Genomic DNA, 21,363 nt, shown 5'->3' with positions numbered 1-21,363 from the left:
TTAAATGGATGTAGAATGACTAGTTCGATAGGTTATTGCGCGACCGGAAGGTTGGCGCCACAAGCAAGTTATTGGGGCACCAAAGGCAGTTCCCTGTGCACCGTGCAGTGGACATGTAGCTTACCGAATCAGTTGTGACACGGACTGGGAATGTACACTACAAAAGATGTCGAGTCAGATACATCAACCGTCTACTCAATATTCTTGTAAGAGCACGATCGCTGCACAAAAATAAACTTTGGTTTGGCAACATCAACGGTATTTTCGATTTATGAGAAACTCCACGGTAACTTAAAGTGAGTACTGATTATCGATTAAGGTTCGAACTGTTGAATCGATCTACGGGATTTAGGAGAAGTAATGATCACTTTAAAGCGACCGTGAAAGTGTCCGGATTTATAATGGGCTCATGAAAACGCTATCCTTACGGGCTGGGCCCACTCGCCAAAGCCCACGATTCAACTGAGTTCATTTCGTCCGGAGCTATCGGGACGGACCGGAGTCGGAGCAAAGATTGCAGAAATGAAGTGTCCGTACTGCTCGGCGGCGCAGGGGCGGTGCGCGACCACGAGCAGCGGCCGCTCCATCACCGAGTGTGCCTCCTGCGGCCGCGTCGTCGAGGAGCGCCAGCATCATCCCTACCACCTGTTCCACCTCCGCGCCCAGGACACACCCCTCCCCCTCGTCACCTCCGACCTCCCCCAAACCCCTGCCCTAAACCTCTCCTCCGCCGCCGGCTACGATGCCGAGGCCGACCCCTTCGAGCCCACGGGCTTCATCACCGCCTTCTCCACCTGGTCACTCGAGCCCCGTCCTCTCTCCCTCCGCACCTCCATCTCCTTCTCCGGCCACCTCGCCGAGCTCGAGCGGATTCTGGAAACCTCCAATCCTTCGGGGCCCTCGTCGTCGACGGTGGCGGTGGACAACCTCAGGGCCTACATGCAGATCGTCGACGTCGCGTCGATTTTGGGCTTGGATTACTACATATCGGAGCACGCCTTTAAACTTTTCAGGGATTGCTGCTCGGCCACTTGCTTGCGGAACCGCAGCGTCGAGGCCCTCGCCACTGCCGCTCTCGTTCAGGCCATCAGAGAGGCCCAAGAGCCCCGTACTCTGCAAGTAAAAGTTCTTCCCCTTCAACATTACTTATGGAGCTTTTGATGGTATTGATAATTTGATATTTGATCCATTGCCGTGTTGTTCTTGCTGTTGGTAGCATTATTAGTCTGGGTTCGCATGATGTATTCGAATGTGATGAAAGCAGAAGCAAATAATCATTTGACAAAATGTGACTTTCGGTATCGGGTTTCCACGATGTATCACTATTTCATAGGATCGAAGTTCGACTTCGACATTGCTGAGATTAGTTTACACTCCAGCAGCGCAGCTTGTCTCTGTTAGTCCGTTGCCGAACATGGCTGTATTAGTCTCTCTAGGCATTGATTTGTTAGCTTGCGTTTGTTTTTCAAGTTGGATAACGATCCAATTCAACTTTATTTTGTGCAATGATTGCAAGTGTTGATAAATGTATGGATGTATGAGAATATATATATAGATGTGAAAGTAGACGTGAAATTTGTTATTAAAAATTAATATGTATATATAGATGTGAAAGTAGATAGGAAATTTATTATTAAAGAATGGTGATTTGCAAATTGCAAAGTCCGCTCCTTTACATGTGATAGCAAGATTATGTATATGTTTGATAAACTGGTGTCTTGTTCGGTCTTGCAGTTGTGGTCATATATTTGTGCTCGAACACTATGCTCAAGACATGCTTCTTTATTCTTGTTTTATGCGAGTGAATTGGCAGTAGATCTTTCCCCGCCGATTCTTAGTCAGGATCCAAGAAATATGCAATTCGAGCTAATGTAGAGTTTAATGTACAGGAAATCTCTATCGCGGCAAATGTCCCGCAGAAAGAAATTGGGAAGTATATCAAGATACTGGGGGAGGCCCTTCAGTTAAGTCAGCCTATTAATAGCAACTCCATCTCTGTCCACATGCCCAGATTTTGTTCTCTCCTCCAACTCAATAAATCAGCTCAGGTAAGGTCTCGTGTCCGCCCTCTTGAGCTTTTGAACCTTGTGTTCGGCCGCGTTGCCTTGCAGAAATCCAAACTCATGAACATCATGTATCGAAAAAGTCTGGTGTACCGAGTAAAGAACATGATGGTTAATTGAGCAAATCAGAAGCAGGTATGGATCTCCTCTGTACCCAATACTAAGCTGAAAATAGTTACCCTTATTGTCACTGTTAAATTATTATTATTCCATATCTCTAAATTATATGTTTATTTGATAGAGTAAATGGACAACGAAACGGAATAAACACCACTTTCATCATTTTCTTGTCTCTCTTATTTCCATGGCTGACTTCAGGTGCTAGCAACTCATATCGGAGAAGTTGTGATCAACAAATGCTTCTGCACAAGGAGGAACCCAATAAGCATCTCTGCAGCTGCCATCTACCTCGCATGCCAGCTCGAGGACAAGAGGAAGACTCAAGCTGAGATCTGCAAAGTGACAGGCCTCACAGAGGTCACCCTCCGAAAGGTCTACAAGGAGCTGCTCGAGAACTGGGATGACCTTCTGCCTGCTAATTACACACCAGCCATCCCCCCTGAGAAGGCTTTCCCGACCACTGCCATCGCTTCCACTCGGTCGTCATCCTCAGCACCAAAAACCGAGACAATCGATCTGACCTCTTCGGATAAAGACAGTAAGCTGCCCGAGGCCAAACTGAGCAGACCTAACGAGGCCCCTGAATTTAGCAGGACCAGAGAGGATTCAGAATCTAAAACTAGCTTAAGTGGGTCCCAGGCCACCACATCGAATCAGCCTCAGTTACAGGGTTTCCGCCAGCCTTGGCTTTCATTTGGACCTTCAGGTGTCAATCATGCCGAAGGAATGGAAATAGATGTCAAGGAGGTCGCATTGAAGGGTAGAGAGTTCGACAAAGAGGAAATGGACCTGAAGAGTGCTGCTAGTCCGCTCAAGTCGGGTCCCAGCGGGAATTCAGTCCCGTGGCCATTTCGGAACCCAGGTTCATCGGGCTCACGTTGGAATTCTCAGTTTCTCCAGCAAGCAAAGCTCGTGTCGGGTTATCCTGAGGTGAAACAAGGTGAGAACCCGAACGAGGGTCGACACAGCAATCAGTAGGGGGTGTTTGAGACATGGGAAATCGGGCATTGTTTTAGCTCTGTACAGATATAAATGATGATCTTGGCGTTCTCTTCGGTGTTTTTCTTCATGGACCGGCTTGGTTAAATCTGATGTAAACCTTGTAATATGAGAAGTGAAAGCATTAGTTCTTCATTCCCTTGGATATGCTTAATCATGCGCCTTCTTGGTGCCTCCTGATGAAATCTTTTATTTTACTACTCCTTCCCTTGGTGCGAGCATCTGTTCCCTTATGAATTATGATGCAAGATCTCTCTGTAGATTGTTTCTGTTTCCTGTTCTTTTCATTTTACAAAAGACTAACAGGGTCCCGAAGCAGTGTAGAGTAGGGGTACTCGCTCTTAACCTAGAATCGGGAATTTCCGTGTCCGACTTACAAGCCATCGGCAACCTTTCTCAGGAGTGGTGGTCTTCATTCTTCTTTTCGTTATGTATATTGGTATCTGAGCAGGCTCCGGCTAATTTAATTTAAGTCGAGTTGATTTAACCAATCTTTTTTACTCTTCTTTTCTTATATTAGTTTTTAATTTTCATTTTCTCAAATATAATTCATCAAGCGAAAAAAAAAAATCTCTAAAAAATTAGTGTAAAATTTTGTCGAAAACAAATTTATTTTCAACGTATGTGCATACTAGTCTTGGTGGCTTGCATGCACGGGTTTGATGTTATTATTTATAAATATTATGGTATCTGTGTCTTCGCATGTTGGTGTATTTGAATTTATATCATTATGAATAATGCATACGTCAATAATTTACTTCTAAGATGGCCAATGAGCTATTTTAATTGTTATCATGAAATTGATGAAATAGGCAAAGTTTTACGTGAGTCTGGTCATTTGTTTATTTATTTTGAACCACACTTGGCTAGTTTATCTGTAAAATGCTACTTGTAATCTTCGCATGAAAGATTATCTATCTCTTCATAACTCTCACTCTCCATAACTCTCCTTAAATCGCGATAAAAAAAAAAGTTACAAACTTACAATAACTTATATAAAATTAACATTGGTATAAATTATAGTTTTTTATTGCCACATAAATTATGTTTATTGGTACATATTGTATTTGCAGCTAAAAGGATTGAGCTTTTCTTTCCAGCTCTAAATGGTAATAGTAGATTTGAGGTATATAATATATAATTTTGATTTTTATCTACACGGAGAACGATGAAAGGAAACGACGCGTTTCCTCTTTCGTCCATATCCTTCGTGGCATTCTCGTTATTCTGATGAACCGCAGGGCCAAGTTGCTAAACAGCGCCGATATTTGCACGTATCCAGACGGATCGCGTCCCCTTCTCTCTCTTTTCCTCCCTCAGCCCACAATCCTTCTCGAAAGAAACACAACCATCGCCAATCTCTGCCGTCCATCGTTCCACGTCACCGATCCGCGTGAATTGAAATCCAACGGCCCAGGGTTCTCCAATAATTAAAGGTAAAACCCGGCCCGATAAACCGCACCCGACCCGGTCCTAAATGGTGCTCCGGCTGCCCCCTCTATCTATCCCTCCTTCCCCCACTTGCCCAATAAAGTCACGCACACAGAGACACAGCAGGCCAAGAGAGAGAAAGAGAGAGAGCGGTAGAGAGAGAAAACGGAAGGGATTAGGGCAAAAGTCACGTGCTGTCACCTCTCGCTGCTGCCGTGCGGCTGGTGAAGGCTAGGGTTGAACGCGAGCCTGCTGAGATCGTTGAAAGGGTGGAATCAATCGATCACGGCTAGGTTTGGATTGACGAACCTCTTCGTTTCGCCCTCTCTCATGAGAGGTCTCCCGGCGAGCTCCCTGCGCTCTGAGCCGATTTGAGCCCTCGGGTCGTGTGTTTTGCGGTATATATTGGTCGGATTTGTCGGTTCTGTGGCGGTTTTGTGCGTGCGACGCGTTTTTTGATGGACGAGAGCTGGGAGAGGGCGGTGGAGGCTGCTCTTGAAGGCCAAACGGACCCCGCCGGCGTCCGGACCCTCACCCTGGACGGCGCTGTCAAGTGCCCCCATGGCCGACTGCCGCCGCCGAGTGTGCTGGAGAAGTTCCAGAACCTTCAGCACCTGTCGATCGCCAACATCGGGGTCTCCTCCCTAGAGCAGTTCCCGCGGCTCCGGGGCCTGCAGAAGCTGATACTTTCGGATAATCGTATAGCTAACGGCCTCGAGAAACTCGTGGAAGCAGGTCTTGATTCTCTCCGTGACCTCGACCTGTCAAATAATAGGATCCAGTATATTGAGGATCTGGCCCCGCTTGCGCAGCTCAGGCTTGTCTCGCTCGATCTTTATGAATGTCCTGTCACCAGGGTTAAGGATTATAGATCTAGGGTTTTTGGTTTGATTAAGTCGCTGAAGTACTTAGATAAGATGGATGCTGAGGAGAACGAGAGGCCGGAGTCTGATGAAGAGGAGGAAGATGATGAGGAGGAGGAGGAAGAGGATGATCCTGGGAGTGGTGAAATCGATGGAGATGAACGGCCATATGGAATGAATAATGGACATAGTGAGGGAGTTGAAGGGATTGTAGATGTCGATGAGGATGAGGATGAGGAGAGTGATGCAGATGAGGAGGAGACAGAATCAGGTAGGGGTAGAGTAAATGGATCTAACCATGAGGCAAATGGTTTTCGGATTGGAGCAGTGGGTGGCGGAGAGATTGGTGAGGATGTTGAGGAAGATGGGGAGGATGAGGATGAGAGCGATTCAGGGGAAGAGGTTGATGATGATGAGGCGGATTCTGATGATGACGATGTTGTAGAGGTTCATGAGATAGAGGACAGTGATGATGAGGAAGATGGTGTTGAGGACGATGATGAGGATGAAGATGATGATGAGGACGAAGAGGAGGTGGATAATGAAGAGGGTGGAATTGGTGGACCTCAGCGTCAGGGGCGGTTGTTGAGTATGGAAGGCGAGATTGATGGGCATGAGCAAGGAGAGGACGATGAGGATGAGGACGATGATGGAGAGACTGGGGAAGAGGAGCACGATGCTGATGAACCTGCGGAGTTTAAAGTGGATGATGATGATGAGGAAGAGGTGAGGTTTCATTCTGGTTGTGAGAATGGTGCATTCTGCATGATTAATGTGCTATTGTGCTTCAGTATTCCCAAACTTATTTTTTTTTTGTGTTAAATTGCTATTTATTGAATTGCATTATATCTGATCATTATTTGTCTGGCTTGTGTGATTTGAATTGGCTATTATTCATTGTTTTGGATAACCTGAAATATATCTCGTGAATTAATTGCAGTGTCTCTGTGCTGTATATTGTTAATGTGTTAATTTTTCCATTGACTTTTTCGTGGTATTACCACTCGCATCACATGCCATTTTTGCATTTAAGGGGTAAATAAGATGAAATGAAATGCTCAATATCAAATAAAGAGTTTTCGCTTTTTGCGATTTGCTGAGATTGAGTTTTAAGTTTCAGACCATGCGATGCAACTGTCTCGTAGTTTCTGACCTGTTTTGAAGGATTGCTACTATGTGATTTCGAGGAGTAACTTTTGTTGCCACTTTCTTTATTAATTGGTGATTAGTTTTACCGTTTTCCTTGCAGGGGATTAGTATTTGTAACTTGTAAGAATTGTTAGGTTTAACTGGAGTTGCAAATTAAATACAAAAGCATATGGTTATCTACTATAAGATAACGAAATAAAATTTAGTGGCCTGCTATTATTAGGAACCACCACTTTTCTACCTGGATAATGTTAACTGTAGTACCTTGAATCTTTGTCGTTGTTTCTGGACGGTTCCTTTCCCGTTTAACTCAGTCTTGACAGTTTATTTTTTGGCATGCTGGTTGTTATAAATGGCCTTTCTACCGAGTGGAAGTAGTTTTATTTTGTTGCTATGAACAAAGTGTGGGTGTGTCATAAATAACTAATCAGTGATTTGCACGAGTTGCTTTCAGGAAGAAGATTACGGTGCTGGCTACTTGGTCCAACCAGTGGGTCAGGTTGAGCAAGAAGATGCAGCAGGGGGCAATGACATGGACCCAGGAAACGAGGACGAAGAGCATGAAGAAGAAGAGGAGGAGGAGGAAGAGGAGGTAGACGACGAGGAGGATCTCCAGGTGGATCCTCCTTCCACTTCATTCCTCAAGAGGAAAAGAGACGACTCGGGCGAGGAAGACAAGGAAGACGACGAAGATGTGATCGAGTTTGCGAAGTCGTCGAAGAAGCATCACTGATGCAGAGGCCGCCTCGACGCTCGTCCTCCCGACCACTTTACCACTCTTTAACAGGGGTTGTGATTTTGATGAGGTTGATAGTTGTTGAGAGGCAGAAGGTGGCAGTGGAGGAAGAAAGAAAGAGAGAGAGGGAGAGGGTGAGCTGGGGGGAGGAAGGTAGTGTCCCGTTGGGGGTGGGTTTATGTGGGGGGGAGAGGATCTGTTTGTTCAAAAAGTCGTTAGGATGAGAGGATTGTCAGTCAGGTGTCTTTTGGCAAGAGTACACTGGATGAAGAAGCCCTTTGGTGTTTTTTTTTTTTTTAGGTTAGCCGTTGGCCTCTCTTTGTTTTCATTTCAAATGGCAGTTGAGGGGAATACTTTGCTTTCTTAGTTTTACCGCCAAATTCCATCCATCGACCCTCCCTCCCCTGCTCCCTTTGTTGCCCTGCGAGTCCTGAGGAAATGGAGGGAAAACCAAATGGGAGGGAAAAAAAAAAAAAAAAAGAGAGAGAACCAAAAAAGAGAAGAGGGAAGAAAAAAGAAAACATTTTATTATATATATAAATCTTGGGGTTTTTTTTTTTTTTTTTTTCTCTTGAGGTAGCTTAGCTCTTGGGATGTAAAACGACCGTGTAGATATAAATTTTTTTTTTAATATCTCTTCTTTATTTATTCCTGCCTTTTCATGTGCTATTCAATCAAGTGGGGGGATCTTCGGGCCATCTGACGTGTCCCTCTTGTCAAATCCTGCAAAAAAGTCAAAAGAAGAATTGATGTCTGTTCCTTCTTGGGCGAGTGGCGGGGGGTTGCGTGAGTGGAGTGGACTGGTTCCTGGCGGTGCCGTGGGGCTCAAATGTACAGGTGGCCCGGACATGTGGGCTGCGAGGGATGTGGACTTTTCCAGGATAAACCTTAAAAACAGTTTTTTGTTTTGCTGGAAAAACCTTAACAACACTTTGCGCAGCGGACAGACAAATAACATGACAAATTGCAGAAAAAGTTATGCTTAAGGAGGTATGAAAACCGCAGACGGTTGAAATCAATTCATGAGCCTCGAGGTCAGCGGCCAAATGATTCTCACTTTTCAAAGGGAAAAAAAAGAGAAAAGAAAAAGGTTGACTAATAACTGAACTTTACTGAAGGAAGGGGAAAATGTAAGTGCGATTTTTGATATCGGGTTTGACGATCGAAAAGCAGAAAGCAGACAATGGAAGAATGGGCCGGGCTGAGAGTCCACTTATGGATCTGATTCACGTCCTCCATGAAGTCAGTGTCAGTCTCTGAAGATGATCCAACCATGGGCCTCATCCAGCCAGCAATGCTTGCATGATTGTCCGGCAAGTCCCAAGTCCCTGCTCCAAAGGTCACACACACACACACACATATATATACATATATTGTGTGTACTATGATATTCGGAAGCTTAGTGGGCTCCCGACTAATCCATTTAAAACCGAGTTGGTTCATTAAGAGGGTAAATCTTTCACAGCATAAATATTATTCATTAACAAGATTCGAACCCGATATATTACTCAAGAAGAATAACCACCAAACAGTTTGAAACCAACACATCAACCCGCGAGGATGCTACCCTGGATGACATTACAAAAGTCTCTCCTAAGAGAGGAAAAGGGAATAAGGGCCTTTATAGTCTCTTAGGAACTCTAGAAAATGTTGGAACTTGGAAGTAACTCTGTACTGGCCTATCATCAAATTCTCGAGTTCCAAATACTTTGAGGAAATTAGCAAGTAAAAAAAATATATATATATATCAACGGGATTCTTTAGAGCTCGAGTTTCCTTTCCTCCCCAGAAGAACTGAAGTTGTGTCCAGAAAAGAGAGAGGACATAAACTCTCACCCATTCACACCAAGTTCCATTGAGGATACTCTCTCGCACAATATCGAACTTTCCTTCAATCCTCGATGCGCTCGACTGAGCTTCCTGCGCCTGGAAAAAGCCCCGAACAGCCTCAAGAGTCCTGCCTAGACAATCACATCCTCTGCCACAGCCGGTTACAATAATGTACTTGACAGCACATCTTGAACTAGAGCTTCTGTAATCTTCTTTTTTATTTTTGAATCGAACACTTGGTATCTGCTCTTTTGATTGTAAATTCAATCCCTTTTGTTGAAACGATACTGCGATGAATGCACCTCCAAGCTTTACTTATCTATTTGAAATCACTAATAGTTATTTCTAAATTTGGTGATACCAGACCATTGCCCAGCGTTTGTTGGGTCTTTTATGTGTCTGATTTTTCAAATCATAATAAGCTTTATGAAGGCCTTCCTAAGCAAATCCTAAACAAAGTATGACAAAAATACTTCCTTCCGTCATGACACAAAATGAAACATTCTGCCCTTTTTGACCTTTGATAATCTCAAGTAATTACTCAAATAATCATTTTCCCAGCATTATTTAGAGTATATCAAATTTGTCATATTGCTTTTAATTTTCTTTTATGAATAATTATATATTGCTTTTTTGATGAATAATTATATTGCTTTTAACTTATGGCCAATGTAATTGTAGCAGCCTTACTAATAAACACAGTTTCTAACTAGCTATATCCTTTATAAATATTTGCTCGTTTGGAATTGTTTTTGGGGTTTGCGCTTCACAATATATCATCAACGTTGTTTTCTCTATAAATTTCGCCAGGTAGTTGCGCTACTTATTCCATTTATTGTTTTCTCCAACATCCAGCGGCTTATGTGGTTCCTCTCTACACTGCAACAGCTTCCTATGGTTCCTCTCGACCTTGCAGCTCACATACCTTGCTAACACTTTTTATTTTATTTTTCATCTTTGTCATTCAACTTTATTTTCTTATTATTTTCCTTCTCTCGCTCCTTCTTCTCCTCCTTCTTATCCCAATCGGACCTTGGCTGCTTACAAAATGTGTGTTGTCCCCTGACACTATTACAGACTGTACAATTGCATATTAGGACACCATTGTATATTAGGAACCCGTATATTCGGTATTTGACATTTTCGGTAGTCTTGGATATTAGGCTCATGTCAGGATATTAGTTACCTCTTTTGTAACATTACACAGCCTATATACTGTGTCAATTGATTCAATGAAAGTTAAGCTGAATACTTCAATAATTCTCATGGTATTAGAGCAATTGAGATCCTGAACCGATTGATTTTTCCGGCAACAAAATGTCCGATGTCAGTGACGATGAGAAGAGTCCAAGGCTGGGCTCTAGATCATCAACGGACAGAAAAGAAGGGGACGGCTCAGTAAGGAGCATGGAGGTACCGCCGGTTTATCGACTTGCGTCTTCTGACAGCACAGGAACCCAGGTGATTGGTTGCACCCTCAACGGTGACAACTACCTAACATGGTCATGGGCTATGCTAATTGCGCTTCGAGCCAGGAACAAGCTAGCTTTCATCAACGGATCTCTGGAGAGACCAGACGATGAAGATCCTCTCAGAGAAAGGTGGGAGAGGTGTAATTCCACGGTTTTGGCGTGGATATTTAACACAATGGAGGGGAATCTCCAGGCCACCGTAGCTTACGTGGTGGATGCCAGAAGCCTATGGGACGATCTCAAGGAGAGATTTTCCGAAGGGAATTAGTCTAGGGTTTTTCAAATCAAGACTGACATTTGTCTTCTCAAACAGGATGGATTGAATGTTCGGGAATACTACAGCAAATTGAAATTGCTGTGGGACGAGTTGGAATTCTATTTGGCACACCCAGGCTGTAGCTGTGGAGCAAACGCAGCGATTGCGGCACAGAGGGAAGCGGAGAAGAGCTACCAGTTCCTTATGGGACTTACCTCGGAATTCAACACAATCCGATCGACGATTCTCAGCATCGAACCACTGCCAAATCTGAACAAGATATATAAGATGGTGGCGAACGAAGAGAGGCAGAGGGTGGTCGCTAGGTCGAGAGAAATCGCCCCGGCATCTGCTGTCTTCCTTGCCAGAGGAGAAACAGAACGCGGACCACCTGGGATTGAAAAATTGCAGAGCTTCGGGGAAGGGGAAGTGATCTGTAGTCACTGTGGGAAACCGGGCCACACAAAGGGCACATGCTGGGCCATAATCGGATACCCAGCTTGGCATTTCAAGTCCAAGACAAGTGCAGGAAAGGGGCCCATGACGGGACAGACCAAGCATAAAGCTGGGCTGCGAGGAAAGGCCCAAACTCAGCGAGGCCCAGACCGAGCGAACGCGGTCCAGACAGTGCAGGGAGCGAGTTCGCGGGCCGAACGCCTGGAGGCCCTACCCGACGAACATTTCCAGCGACTGTTATCCATGCTTTCCCAGGATGTCATCGACCCGAACCGACTTGTCGGTAATAAATTTAATTTAATAACCTTGCAGAATGAATGGATTTTGGACACAGGAGCATCACGACACATGACAGGATGTTTTGAATATTTTTCGACATCTATTCCAATCAAAAGCGGAGCACCGGTATATATTCCAAACGGGGGCATGGTGAAAGCCATCCGGACGGGAAATGTGATAATTGCAGGACTGATGGAGATTACCAACGTGCTTTATGTGCCCAGTTTCAATTGCAATTTAATTTCGATTGCGCAATTGTCAAAGGAGATGGATTGTTACGTGACGTTTTGCTCTGATTTATGTGTTATCCAGGACCGCACCTCGAGGAGGACGCTTGGAGTGGGTGAACTACGAGGGGGGGTCTATTATCTGAAGCGAGTGACCACTGCACCACAGAAATGTCAAGCGGTTGTGGAAGAATCTGTAGATATTTGGCATCAGAGGCTTGGTCATCCATCTCGCATGATAAAGTTGAAGGGTATTGATTTGAATTTTTCTAAAATAAGTAATAAGGAGTGTGATGTGTGTCTTAGAGCGAAACAGACACGCTCACAATTTTACTTGAGTATGAATAAAGCTGAATACCCGTTTCAGTTGATACACTGCGATTTGTGGGAACCATATAGAGTCAAAGCAAGTTGTGGAGCCAATTATTTCTTGACTATTGTTGATGATTTTAGTCGAGGTGTGTGGGTTTATTTATTGCGAGAAAAGTCTGAGGCTCGACGATTTATCATTGATTTTTATAATTTAATAAAGAATCAATTGAGTCGCACGATCAAAATTCTGAGAAGTGATAATGGGATGGAGTTTTTGTCAAGGGAGTTGCGAGAATTCTTTTCTACACATGGTATTGTGCATTAGACGTCTTGCGTAGATACACCGCAGCAGAATGGTCGGGTTGAAAGGAAGCATCGACATATCCTCAACGTCGCTAGGGCTCTAATGTTTCAGGCCTCATTAAGGACAAAGTTCTGGGGGGAGTGTATCTCAACGGCCGTCCACTTGATAAACATCACTCCGACGCCTTTACTTGATAACAAGAGCCCACATGAGGTACTTTTCGGAAAACAGCCTAATTACTCAAATTTATGAGTTTTTGGGTCATTATGCTATGCTCACACACGAACCAAAGATAAGTTTGAGCCAAGGTCTCGACGATGTGTTTTTATCGGGTATCCTCATGGAAAGAAGGGATGGAGACTTTATGATTTGCAGAATCAGCAGATGTTTGTGTCAAGAGATGTGAGATTTTGTGAAACGATTTTTCCTCTTGCCAAAGAGAGTGAAAAATCAAACCAACAAGAAGGAGGCGGCGCACTTTTTCTCGAAGATACCTCAGCTGGCCTAAGGAGAGCAATTGGGCGTTCTCAGACCACATTGTGGAGCAAATGGGCTACGGTCAGCGAGGACAAGATTGGGCAGCCCAGGAAGAAACTTCTGATTCGGGCAGGCCCGCTAGGCCAGTTCTGGAAGCAATAAGAGATAATTTAGCCCCGGGCCAAACAGAAAAGAGCCCGGTCCGGATTACAGAAGCTAGGGGGAGTATTATGGGCGCAAAGGGGAGCAGCATTTTGCAATTTGAAAGGGCAGGAGAATTATCCAAAAAGGGAATTTCTTCTGGAAATTTAGAGGAAAGTCAAGAAGTGACTTTGCGACGATCTAAACGGGTTCCCAGCCTTCCTAAACACTTCAAGGATTATATCGTCCACACTGCTCGCTATAAGACCCCTTCTCCAGTTTTGCCCACTACCTTGCACTCCTTAGGTACGTCCTATCCCATTGAGAAATTTGTTGATTATTCCACTGTCTCTAACCAACACAAGGCATTTCTAGCTGCAATTGATTCAGACAGAGAACCCTCATCTTATCGAGAGGCTGCCCAAAATCCAAGATGGAGAGACGCAATGTCTGAAGAAATTCGCGCTCTTGAATTAAACAAGACATGGACGATTGTACAATTGCCTCCTGGTAAACATCCTATTGGCTGCAAGTGGGTGTATAAGGTGAAGCGTCGAGCTGATGGAAGTATAGAACGATATAAGGCGTGGCTAGTTGCAAAGGGTTTCACCCAGGTCGAAGGAATTGACTACCATGAGACTTTTGCACCAGTTGCCAAGTTGGTAACTGTGCGATGTCTCTTAACAGTAGCAGTAGCAAAAGAGTGGCACATCCATCAAATGGACGTCAACAATGCCTTTTTACATGGGGACCTGGATGAAGAAGTATATATGAAACTACCTCCTGGTTTTTCTGCTTCTAGTAATGGAACCGCGTGCAGGTTTCACAAGTCTTTATATGGACTACGTCAGGCATCAAGAAATTGGTTCTCGAAGTTTGCGGAGGCACTTCGGCACTATGGGTTCATTCAATCAGGTGCGGACCATTCTCTTTTTATTTTTAATCGAGGAAATATTTTCCTTGGAGTGCTGGTCTATGTGGACGATCTGATCATAGTGGGCAACAATGCTAGCCACTGTGAATCTTTTAAAGGATATCTGGATAGGTGCTTCCGCATAAAGGATTTGGGATCGCTGAAGTATTTTCTTGGCATTAAGGTTACTAGGATGGGCTCTGGTCTTTTTCTCAGTCAGCGGAAGTATGTCCTTGATATTTTGGCTGAGTGTGGGATGTTGGCATCGCGACCATCACCTTTTCCCATGGAGCAGCGTCATCACCTATCCATGAGTTCCAGTGATTTGTTATCGGATCCAGGAAAATACAGGCGTCTGATTGGGAGACTCATCTATCTAATTATCACGAGACCAGAACTCAGCTATTCCCTTCATACTTTGGCACAATTTATGCAGGAGCCACGCCAAGATCATTGGGATGCTGCTATGCAGGTTCTTCGGTACTTGAAGCTGTCTCCCGGTCAGGGAATTTATTTGCGGCCTACTTCTCTGGAGCTCGAAGCTTTTTGTGACTCGGATTGGGCAAGTTGTCCTTTGACTCGTCGTTCTGTTACAGGATACTTCATTATGCTTGGAGGATGCCCAATCTCATGGAAGACAAAGAAACAAACAACGGTTTCTCGCTCATCTGCTGAAGCAGAGTATCGCGCCATGGCAACAACCGTTAGTGAGATTATTTGGTTGCGGAACCTATTATCTTCTCTTGGAATTCGTATGACAACACCGACTCCCTTATTCTGCGATAATCAAGCTGCAATACACATTGCTGCGAATCCTGTGTTTCATGAACGAACCAAGCATATTGAGATTGATTGTCATTTCGTCCGTGAGCATATAAAATCAGGAGTCGTGACTACCAACCATTTGTCTACACGACTTCAGCTAGCAGACATCTTCACGAAGGCACTTGGTCGAGATCGCTTCCGCTTTATCCTTTCCAAGTTGGGCATTCGTAATCCTCACGCTCCAACTTGAGGGGGAGTATTACAGACTGTACAATTGCATATTAGGACACCATTGTATATTAGGAACCCGTATATTCGGTATTTGACATTTTCGGTAGTCTTGGATATTAGGCTCATGTCAGGATATTAGTTACCTCTTTTGTAACATTACACAGCCTATATAATGTGTCAATTGATTCAATGAAAGTTAAGCTGAATACTTCAATAATTCTCAGACACTATATTTGAGTATATTTTCCAGCCTTGATGGCTTGATATTTGGCATCGCAAGATTTCAGAGGACAACTTTGTTACTCGTGATTGAACTTAGTCCATTAATCACAGGCTCACTGACAGAAACAACCTTTTCCCTCATAAATAAAAATATAATTTGCAAAAGGGTGATGCTCTTATAAATGAAAGATATTATGATATATCGCTGTGAGTTTAAAACTCATAAATAAAATAAAAAATAAAATTTCAAAAATAAGAATCTCATAAATGTTGTTTAAGAAAATGAGCGAAATACTAACTACTAAACTTAACATATATCAATATATATTGATAATTAACAAAAACATGATAATGCATATCAATGAAATAAAAGAGTTTCGAAACATTATTATAGTAAGTAACTTGCTATGTGGTAAAAAAATAATAATTAAATTACTCTAATTTCTAACAAAAAAATTGTTGAGATAAATATTTGAAATTATAATTGAAAATTGAAATTTTTTATAATTTTATAATCAGAAAATTTGTGCTTCAAAATGTACATAATTACAATAAGAAACGGTATAGGAATATACGAAAACGAACCTGTGAAATGCACGGGATAGAAAATCAGTTTATAGTATTTTTGCCCTGGTGGATCTCCCTCATTTAATAGAAGTCTCGAATCTTGGGTTACTAATTGGTGGAATACCAGGTAATCTGAAACTGATCATACTCTAAATTGAATTCCCCTCAATCCCAATGGAATTCATGACATATATAGGCATGAACAATTGCTAAAACATGTCTGATTCGTGAAAAATTGTCCAACAATGTCAGCCATGAATTTATAACAGAAATTAACTAATCAAACTGACAGAGATTCGAGGTGGCGAAATTAGAGGTAATTACTCTCTCTCTCTTTCTCTCTCTTAGGATGAATTCATCACAATGTCTCCACTTTTCCCTTTTCTCCTTCTGAGAAGAACCCCTCCTCCTTTCTTCTTCTTCCAGGTACGTATTCCCTCCTCCCCCTCCTCCTCCCTATCCCTCATTGATTAGATTCGGAAAATAGATCGAAAATATAGATGAACTTCCAAAATGTGGTCTTTTGTGATGCTGGTCGTGCTATATATCATGACGAACTTTGATTATGATCCCTTATTCTTTGATGTAAGCGTTCCACGTGCATGTGTTATTCTCTTTGAATCGTGTAAATACATGATGTTATGGTCGAGGAGAGCGTTGGAATTGAACATTTCGGTTCTCTAGTTAAACTGATTTGTGAACCGGGTGGGTATATGGATCTTGGCCAACTGATGTTTTCTCGGTCGCCTGTGTCCGACAACGGCCGAATCTTGCATGATTTCATGCATGTCATTTGCTAAATGAATCCCATCATGTTCGTTAAAAACATGCACATTCTGTCCGGGCTGCCATGGAAGTGGTAACTACAAGCTGATTTTTCTGGGAAAAACTATTTCGTGAACCGAGCAGGGGTGCGCGTCACGACCTACCAATAATTTCTCAATTTCTGGGATCGATGGCATTGCTTATAGCCCATGATATTGATTGGACTATTCGTGCCAATGACTTCACAGATTCACTATAACTTGGATGAAACTTTGCTAATATTAATTAGTTCTATCATGGACACCTTGATCGATTATGTTTTTTTCGCTTTCGTGTTTGGTCGTTAGGGTTCATTGACGTTATCATTTACGGGAGAGGATCGGGGGAGTGCCTGCTGGTCCTGACACGATCAATCCTTCCTCGGAAGCGCGGGCATTTCATGGTTGGTGCTGCCTGAACATTAAATGGCCGCTCCACCCCCGGACTCTTCTTCTGATGCCCCGCCCCCCTCCGATTCCTCCCCACCGCCCCCATCCGACTCTTCCCCGCCACCCCAACCTGATGAGTCCAATAAGTCCTCTCCTCCGCCCTCCAGCTCACCGCCCCCTCCTTCGGAAGAGAACAGTAAAGACCCATCTCCTCCTCCACCCCCCTCAAAAAAAGACTCTGGGGGCTCGTCGTCCAACTCCTCCCCACCTCCCCCTCCGCCACGGTCCTCCTCCTCGTCGACACCCTCCACGCCAGCCCTAGCGCCACCATCTCCACCCACGAGTGACTCGAGCTCGACTTCTGTGACCTCTGCGAAGCTGCCCCTCGTGGTTGGGATCTCTGTAGGGGTCGGCCTGCTGGCTCTCCTGTTCATCGTGATTTGCGTTGCGTGCTTCGCGAGAAAGAAGAGGAGACGGCGCGAAGAGATGCACTACTATGGATCAGATCCCTCCATAGGACATAAGGGTACGTATAGAGAAAGTATTGCTCGTCTTTATTAATTCTTTGGGGAGATATATTAATCTATTGACCGAGACTAATTAATTTTGTTCGGGCCAGGCTTCTTTCGTTCAACTTTTAATGTGTCAACACAGTTTTTTTGGGTAATAATGTGTGAACACATAGTTTGAAGCAAATGATCCAATCATTTTATTCCGCATGGCAGCTAATGAGTACTATCCGAGCGCTCAGCAGCCGAACTGGCACAAAGGCGGGCAAAACTCGGACTACATGGGGAGTGGCTTGCCTCCACCACCAGGTGGGATGTGGCCGGCGCCGCCCCCTCCGCCGCCAATGAGCAGTGAGGACATGAGCTCGAACTACTCAGGGGCACGCCACCACCCAGCAATGCCGCCCCCATCCCCTGGGATCACTCTCGGCTTCAATAGCAACTCCTTCACCTACGACGAGCTTGCCATGGCCACCAACGGGTTTGCCCAGGCTAATTTGCTAGGACAGGGCGGTTTCGGGTACGTGCACAAGGGGGTCCTGCCAAATGGGAAGGTGGTTGCCGTTAAGAGTCTTAAGTCGGGGAGCGGACAGGGCGAGAGAGAGTTCCAGGCTGAAGTGGAGATCATCAGCAGAGTTCACCATCGCCATCTCGTGTCTCTGGTTGGATACTGCATCTCTGGTGGCCAGAGAATGCTGGTCTACGAGTTCGTCCCGAACAACACCATGGAATATCACCTTCACGGTACATAAATCATCCGTTCTTCAGCATAAGTCTAACGGGTAATAACATGCTGATATTAAAACCAATATTCTGAGCTCACTAAGCTAATTTTGTTATGTGGGATTGCAGGACAAGGTCGACCGGTCATGGATTGGGAATCACGTCTTCGTATCGCAATTGGATCTGCAAAGGGACTTGCTTACCTCCACGAGGATTGTAAGAGAAGACCGTTTCTGCTAATCTTCTCTTCTAACCAGCGTTTTTTTATAAAATTTGAACTTCTCATATGAATCCATACGAACATATATATGCCGTTTGCAAATGAGTTTGTTGTTTTGCAGGCCATCCTAGAATTATTCACCGGGACATCAAAGCAGCCAATATTCTTCTCGACAACAACTTTGAAGCTATGGTATTCTATACGATCCGATCCGACTCCCTTTGACAATTACTGGAATTGTTATGATCATGCTTTCTGAAACTGCTCGCTATGATATATAGGTGGCTGATTTTGGGCTGGCAAAACTTTCTGAGGACAACAACACTCATGTCTCGACTCGTGTAATGGGAACATTCGGGTAACTAAGCACTTTTGATTCTCTGTAAAACTTTATGCTCTGTTAAGTAAATGGATGATAATAATTAATAGATAATGCTGCTCTGCAGATATTTGGCGCCGGAGTATGCATCGAGTGGCAAGTTAACAGAAAAATCTGATGTTTTCTCGTTTGGTATCATGCTCTTGGAGTTGATAACGGGAAAGAGGCCAGTGGACAGTAACATTGTTATGGAAGATAGCTTGGTGGACTGGGTATATACTAAACTATATTGCAGCTGATGATTTTTAAGTGCGGTTTATCGTTGAGAGCTACTAACTTGCTAATATATTGGGAACCAGGCTCGGCCGCTTCTAACCCGTGCATTGGACGAAGGCAACTATGATGGGTTGGTGGATGCATGCATGGAGGGCAACTATAATCGTCAAGAGATGGCTCGAATGGTGGCCTGTGCTAGCGCTAGCATTCGCCATTCTGCAAGGAAGCGCCCGAAGATGAGCCAGGTTCGAAAACTATAGACCGCAAAACTTCTTTACGTAAATTACATAGCACTAAATCACGACTGACTAATAATTCGGGAGCAATTTCGTGTTATGAAAATGCAGATAGTCCGTGCACTTGAAGGCGACGTCTCATTGGATGATTTGAATGAAGGGATCAAGCCCGGGCAGAGCTCCGTTTTTTCTGCTGGAAATGGGAGCTCAGACTATGACAGCTCCGCCTACAACGCAGACATGAAGAGGTTCAGGGAGGTGGCACTGTCGAGCCAAGAGTTCGGGAGCAGCGAGTTCGGGGGCACCTCGAGTGGCGAGGCCCGGTCACCTAATAACAAGCTTTGATCACTGAATTAGACATCAATTCTTGGAGGAGAGAAGGAATGCCATTCATTGGAGATGAAACAATACATTGTTTGACCCCAATGTGGTTGAGGTCCGATGACTTATGCACGTGTACCTTAATTTGTAAAATGGTTGGAGAAAAGAAAATAATTGATTTATTGATTTATACATCACTTCTATATTATCATTTTACTCAATTAATATATGTACTAATAATATAGTCTGGTTGGATTTAATTATGTTTCAGAAATGATCTTTCTTTCTTCTCGATGAAACTAATCCCGTTCGGACGCACCTTTTTCCGGTCATGATTGACCTCTCTTTACACTTTACTTGCCATATGTATGTATTGCATGTATTTTCCTATCACGTCATAGGGAAATGTACAGTCAAAATTATAAATCAAATTTCCACATGCATGTAATATATATATTCCAAGGTATGTCCATGGCACTTTTTTTCTTTTTCTCTTTCTTTTTGCGTAGAAGAGGTAATTCATTCATATTGATATACTGGAACAGAGAGTACCATTGGGCCAAATCACATCTCCATCTCCCGCCAAATGTCCATGGCGCATTTCATAATTTGTATTATCTACGTATGACATTTCTATAATCTCAACCGAGGCGACTTAATTACGACTTATTAGTGAGAGCTTTTTCCGTATCAAATAGAAGTAATTTTACAGACATTCAGGAGACAATTCAAAACTCGGTTTTTAAGAGCTGAAATATGAAACAAAAACTGAAGCAAGAAGAAATCAATAATCTTCCCGTAATAAAAGGATAACAAAATGAAGGAACACATGCAATTCTAAACCCAATCGCGAACCTGATTTGGCATTCTTGTGCTACTAATTAGAAAAGAACCGCGACAGCTTTACTCGTGACCATGCCGAACCACCACAGGGGCTCCAAGACGCACGAGTCCCACCTACACCTGCAACGCAAACCCCCAAAATCAGAGGAGATCTCATCAACAGAGAAAGGCGTAGAATATATCGAAGGCTCGGTGGAGGCCCTTCTTCTTGATCATGATGAAGTTAGCACCGATGGACCCGCTCGAGAGAAGGGCCAGACAGAATTAAACAAAATGTGAAACGTAGAGGTACAAAGAGAGGAGGCGATGGGGCCTCGGTAACGGCCATCGGCCCCCAAGCGGGATCACTAGAATACCATCACATTCGAACGTGGTACCAGAAAGGACTCATTGGAAGAAGACCGGAAAAGAAAAGCCAAGCATCAAATGTTCGAGGTAGAGGATAGAGAGACAGAAAATCGCCATTGTGCTCGGAGATGGGCAGGGAGAGACAATGGCAGACTTATCGGTCAAAGAGCAGAGAAAGGAAGTGTACTATGCATCCATGGTTTTTAGAATCGTGATTCGAATCGTAGAATCGTACGATTCTACGATTCGAGGAGGGGCATACGATTCTGAGTCGGGGGGTGAGTCGGAAAATACAGAATCGCATGTGAATCGAGAGTTGGATCGCGGAATCGTGGAATCGGGCCGATTTAGCGATTCCGGATTCAGTCCAGACTGGCGAAGCCCAGCTCTGATTCGGGCGAAGCCCAGGCCTGATTCAAGCGAAGCCCAGGCCTGAGCCCGACAACTTCCTCTTTTTTTTTCCCTCCTTTTCCCTTTCTTCTTTGCCCCTCCCTTTCTCCCCGAGGATCCCGACATCTCTGTGCCCTAACCGAACCCCCTCTCCGATTTCTCCAACGATCTG

At 44.1% G+C, this 21,363-nt stretch overlaps 3 protein-coding genes across 4 annotated transcripts; all 3 read left to right on the top strand.

Annotated features, from left to right (window-relative positions):
* The first annotated feature begins 470 nt into the window (after positions 1–470).
* On the top strand, positions 471–3,400 carry LOC116200816 (plant-specific TFIIB-related protein 1). The gene is made up of 3 exons (XM_031531734.1): positions 471–1,119; positions 1,890–2,048; positions 2,382–3,400. Exons 1-3 carry the CDS (start codon positions 523–525, stop codon positions 3,159–3,161), a joined length of 1,536 nt encoding a protein of 511 aa, XP_031387594.1. The 5' UTR covers positions 471–522; the 3' UTR covers positions 3,162–3,400.
* A 1,305-nt stretch (positions 3,401–4,705) lies between these two features.
* On the top strand, positions 4,706–7,997 carry LOC116199966 (acidic leucine-rich nuclear phosphoprotein 32-related protein). Its single transcript, XM_031530571.1, has 2 exons — positions 4,706–6,202; positions 7,080–7,997. The coding sequence occupies exons 1-2, from the start codon at positions 5,072–5,074 to the stop codon at positions 7,356–7,358; spliced, it is 1,410 nt and encodes a 469-aa protein (XP_031386431.1). The 5' UTR covers positions 4,706–5,071; the 3' UTR covers positions 7,359–7,997.
* Positions 7,998–16,189: 8,192 nt separating this feature from the next.
* On the top strand, positions 16,190–19,807 carry LOC116199335 (proline-rich receptor-like protein kinase PERK4). Of its 2 annotated transcripts, none has more exons than XM_031529655.1 (9): positions 16,190–16,239; positions 16,926–17,532; positions 17,732–18,259; positions 18,368–18,454; positions 18,580–18,650; positions 18,740–18,816; positions 18,905–19,049; positions 19,137–19,298; positions 19,401–19,807. In XM_031529655.1, the coding sequence occupies exons 2-9, from the start codon at positions 17,043–17,045 to the stop codon at positions 19,632–19,634; spliced, it is 1,794 nt and encodes a 597-aa protein (XP_031385515.1). In that variant the 5' UTR covers positions 16,190–16,239; positions 16,926–17,042; the 3' UTR covers positions 19,635–19,807. The 2 variants fall into 2 exon arrangements, with proteins under 2 accessions (XP_031385515.1, XP_031385514.1); XM_031529654.1 differs by lacking the exon at positions 16,190–16,239 and adding an exon at positions 16,260–16,398 and having other exon boundaries at positions 19,401–19,766.
* Positions 19,808–21,363: the final 1,556 nt, after the last annotated feature.

The sequence above is a fragment of the Punica granatum genome, chromosome 3, assembly GCF_007655135.1.
Source record: "Punica granatum isolate Tunisia-2019 chromosome 3, ASM765513v2, whole genome shotgun sequence".
In the NCBI taxonomy this organism is placed as follows: domain Eukaryota; kingdom Viridiplantae; phylum Streptophyta; class Magnoliopsida; order Myrtales; family Lythraceae; genus Punica; species Punica granatum.
This window is presented reverse-complemented; position numbering and strand designations above follow the sequence as displayed.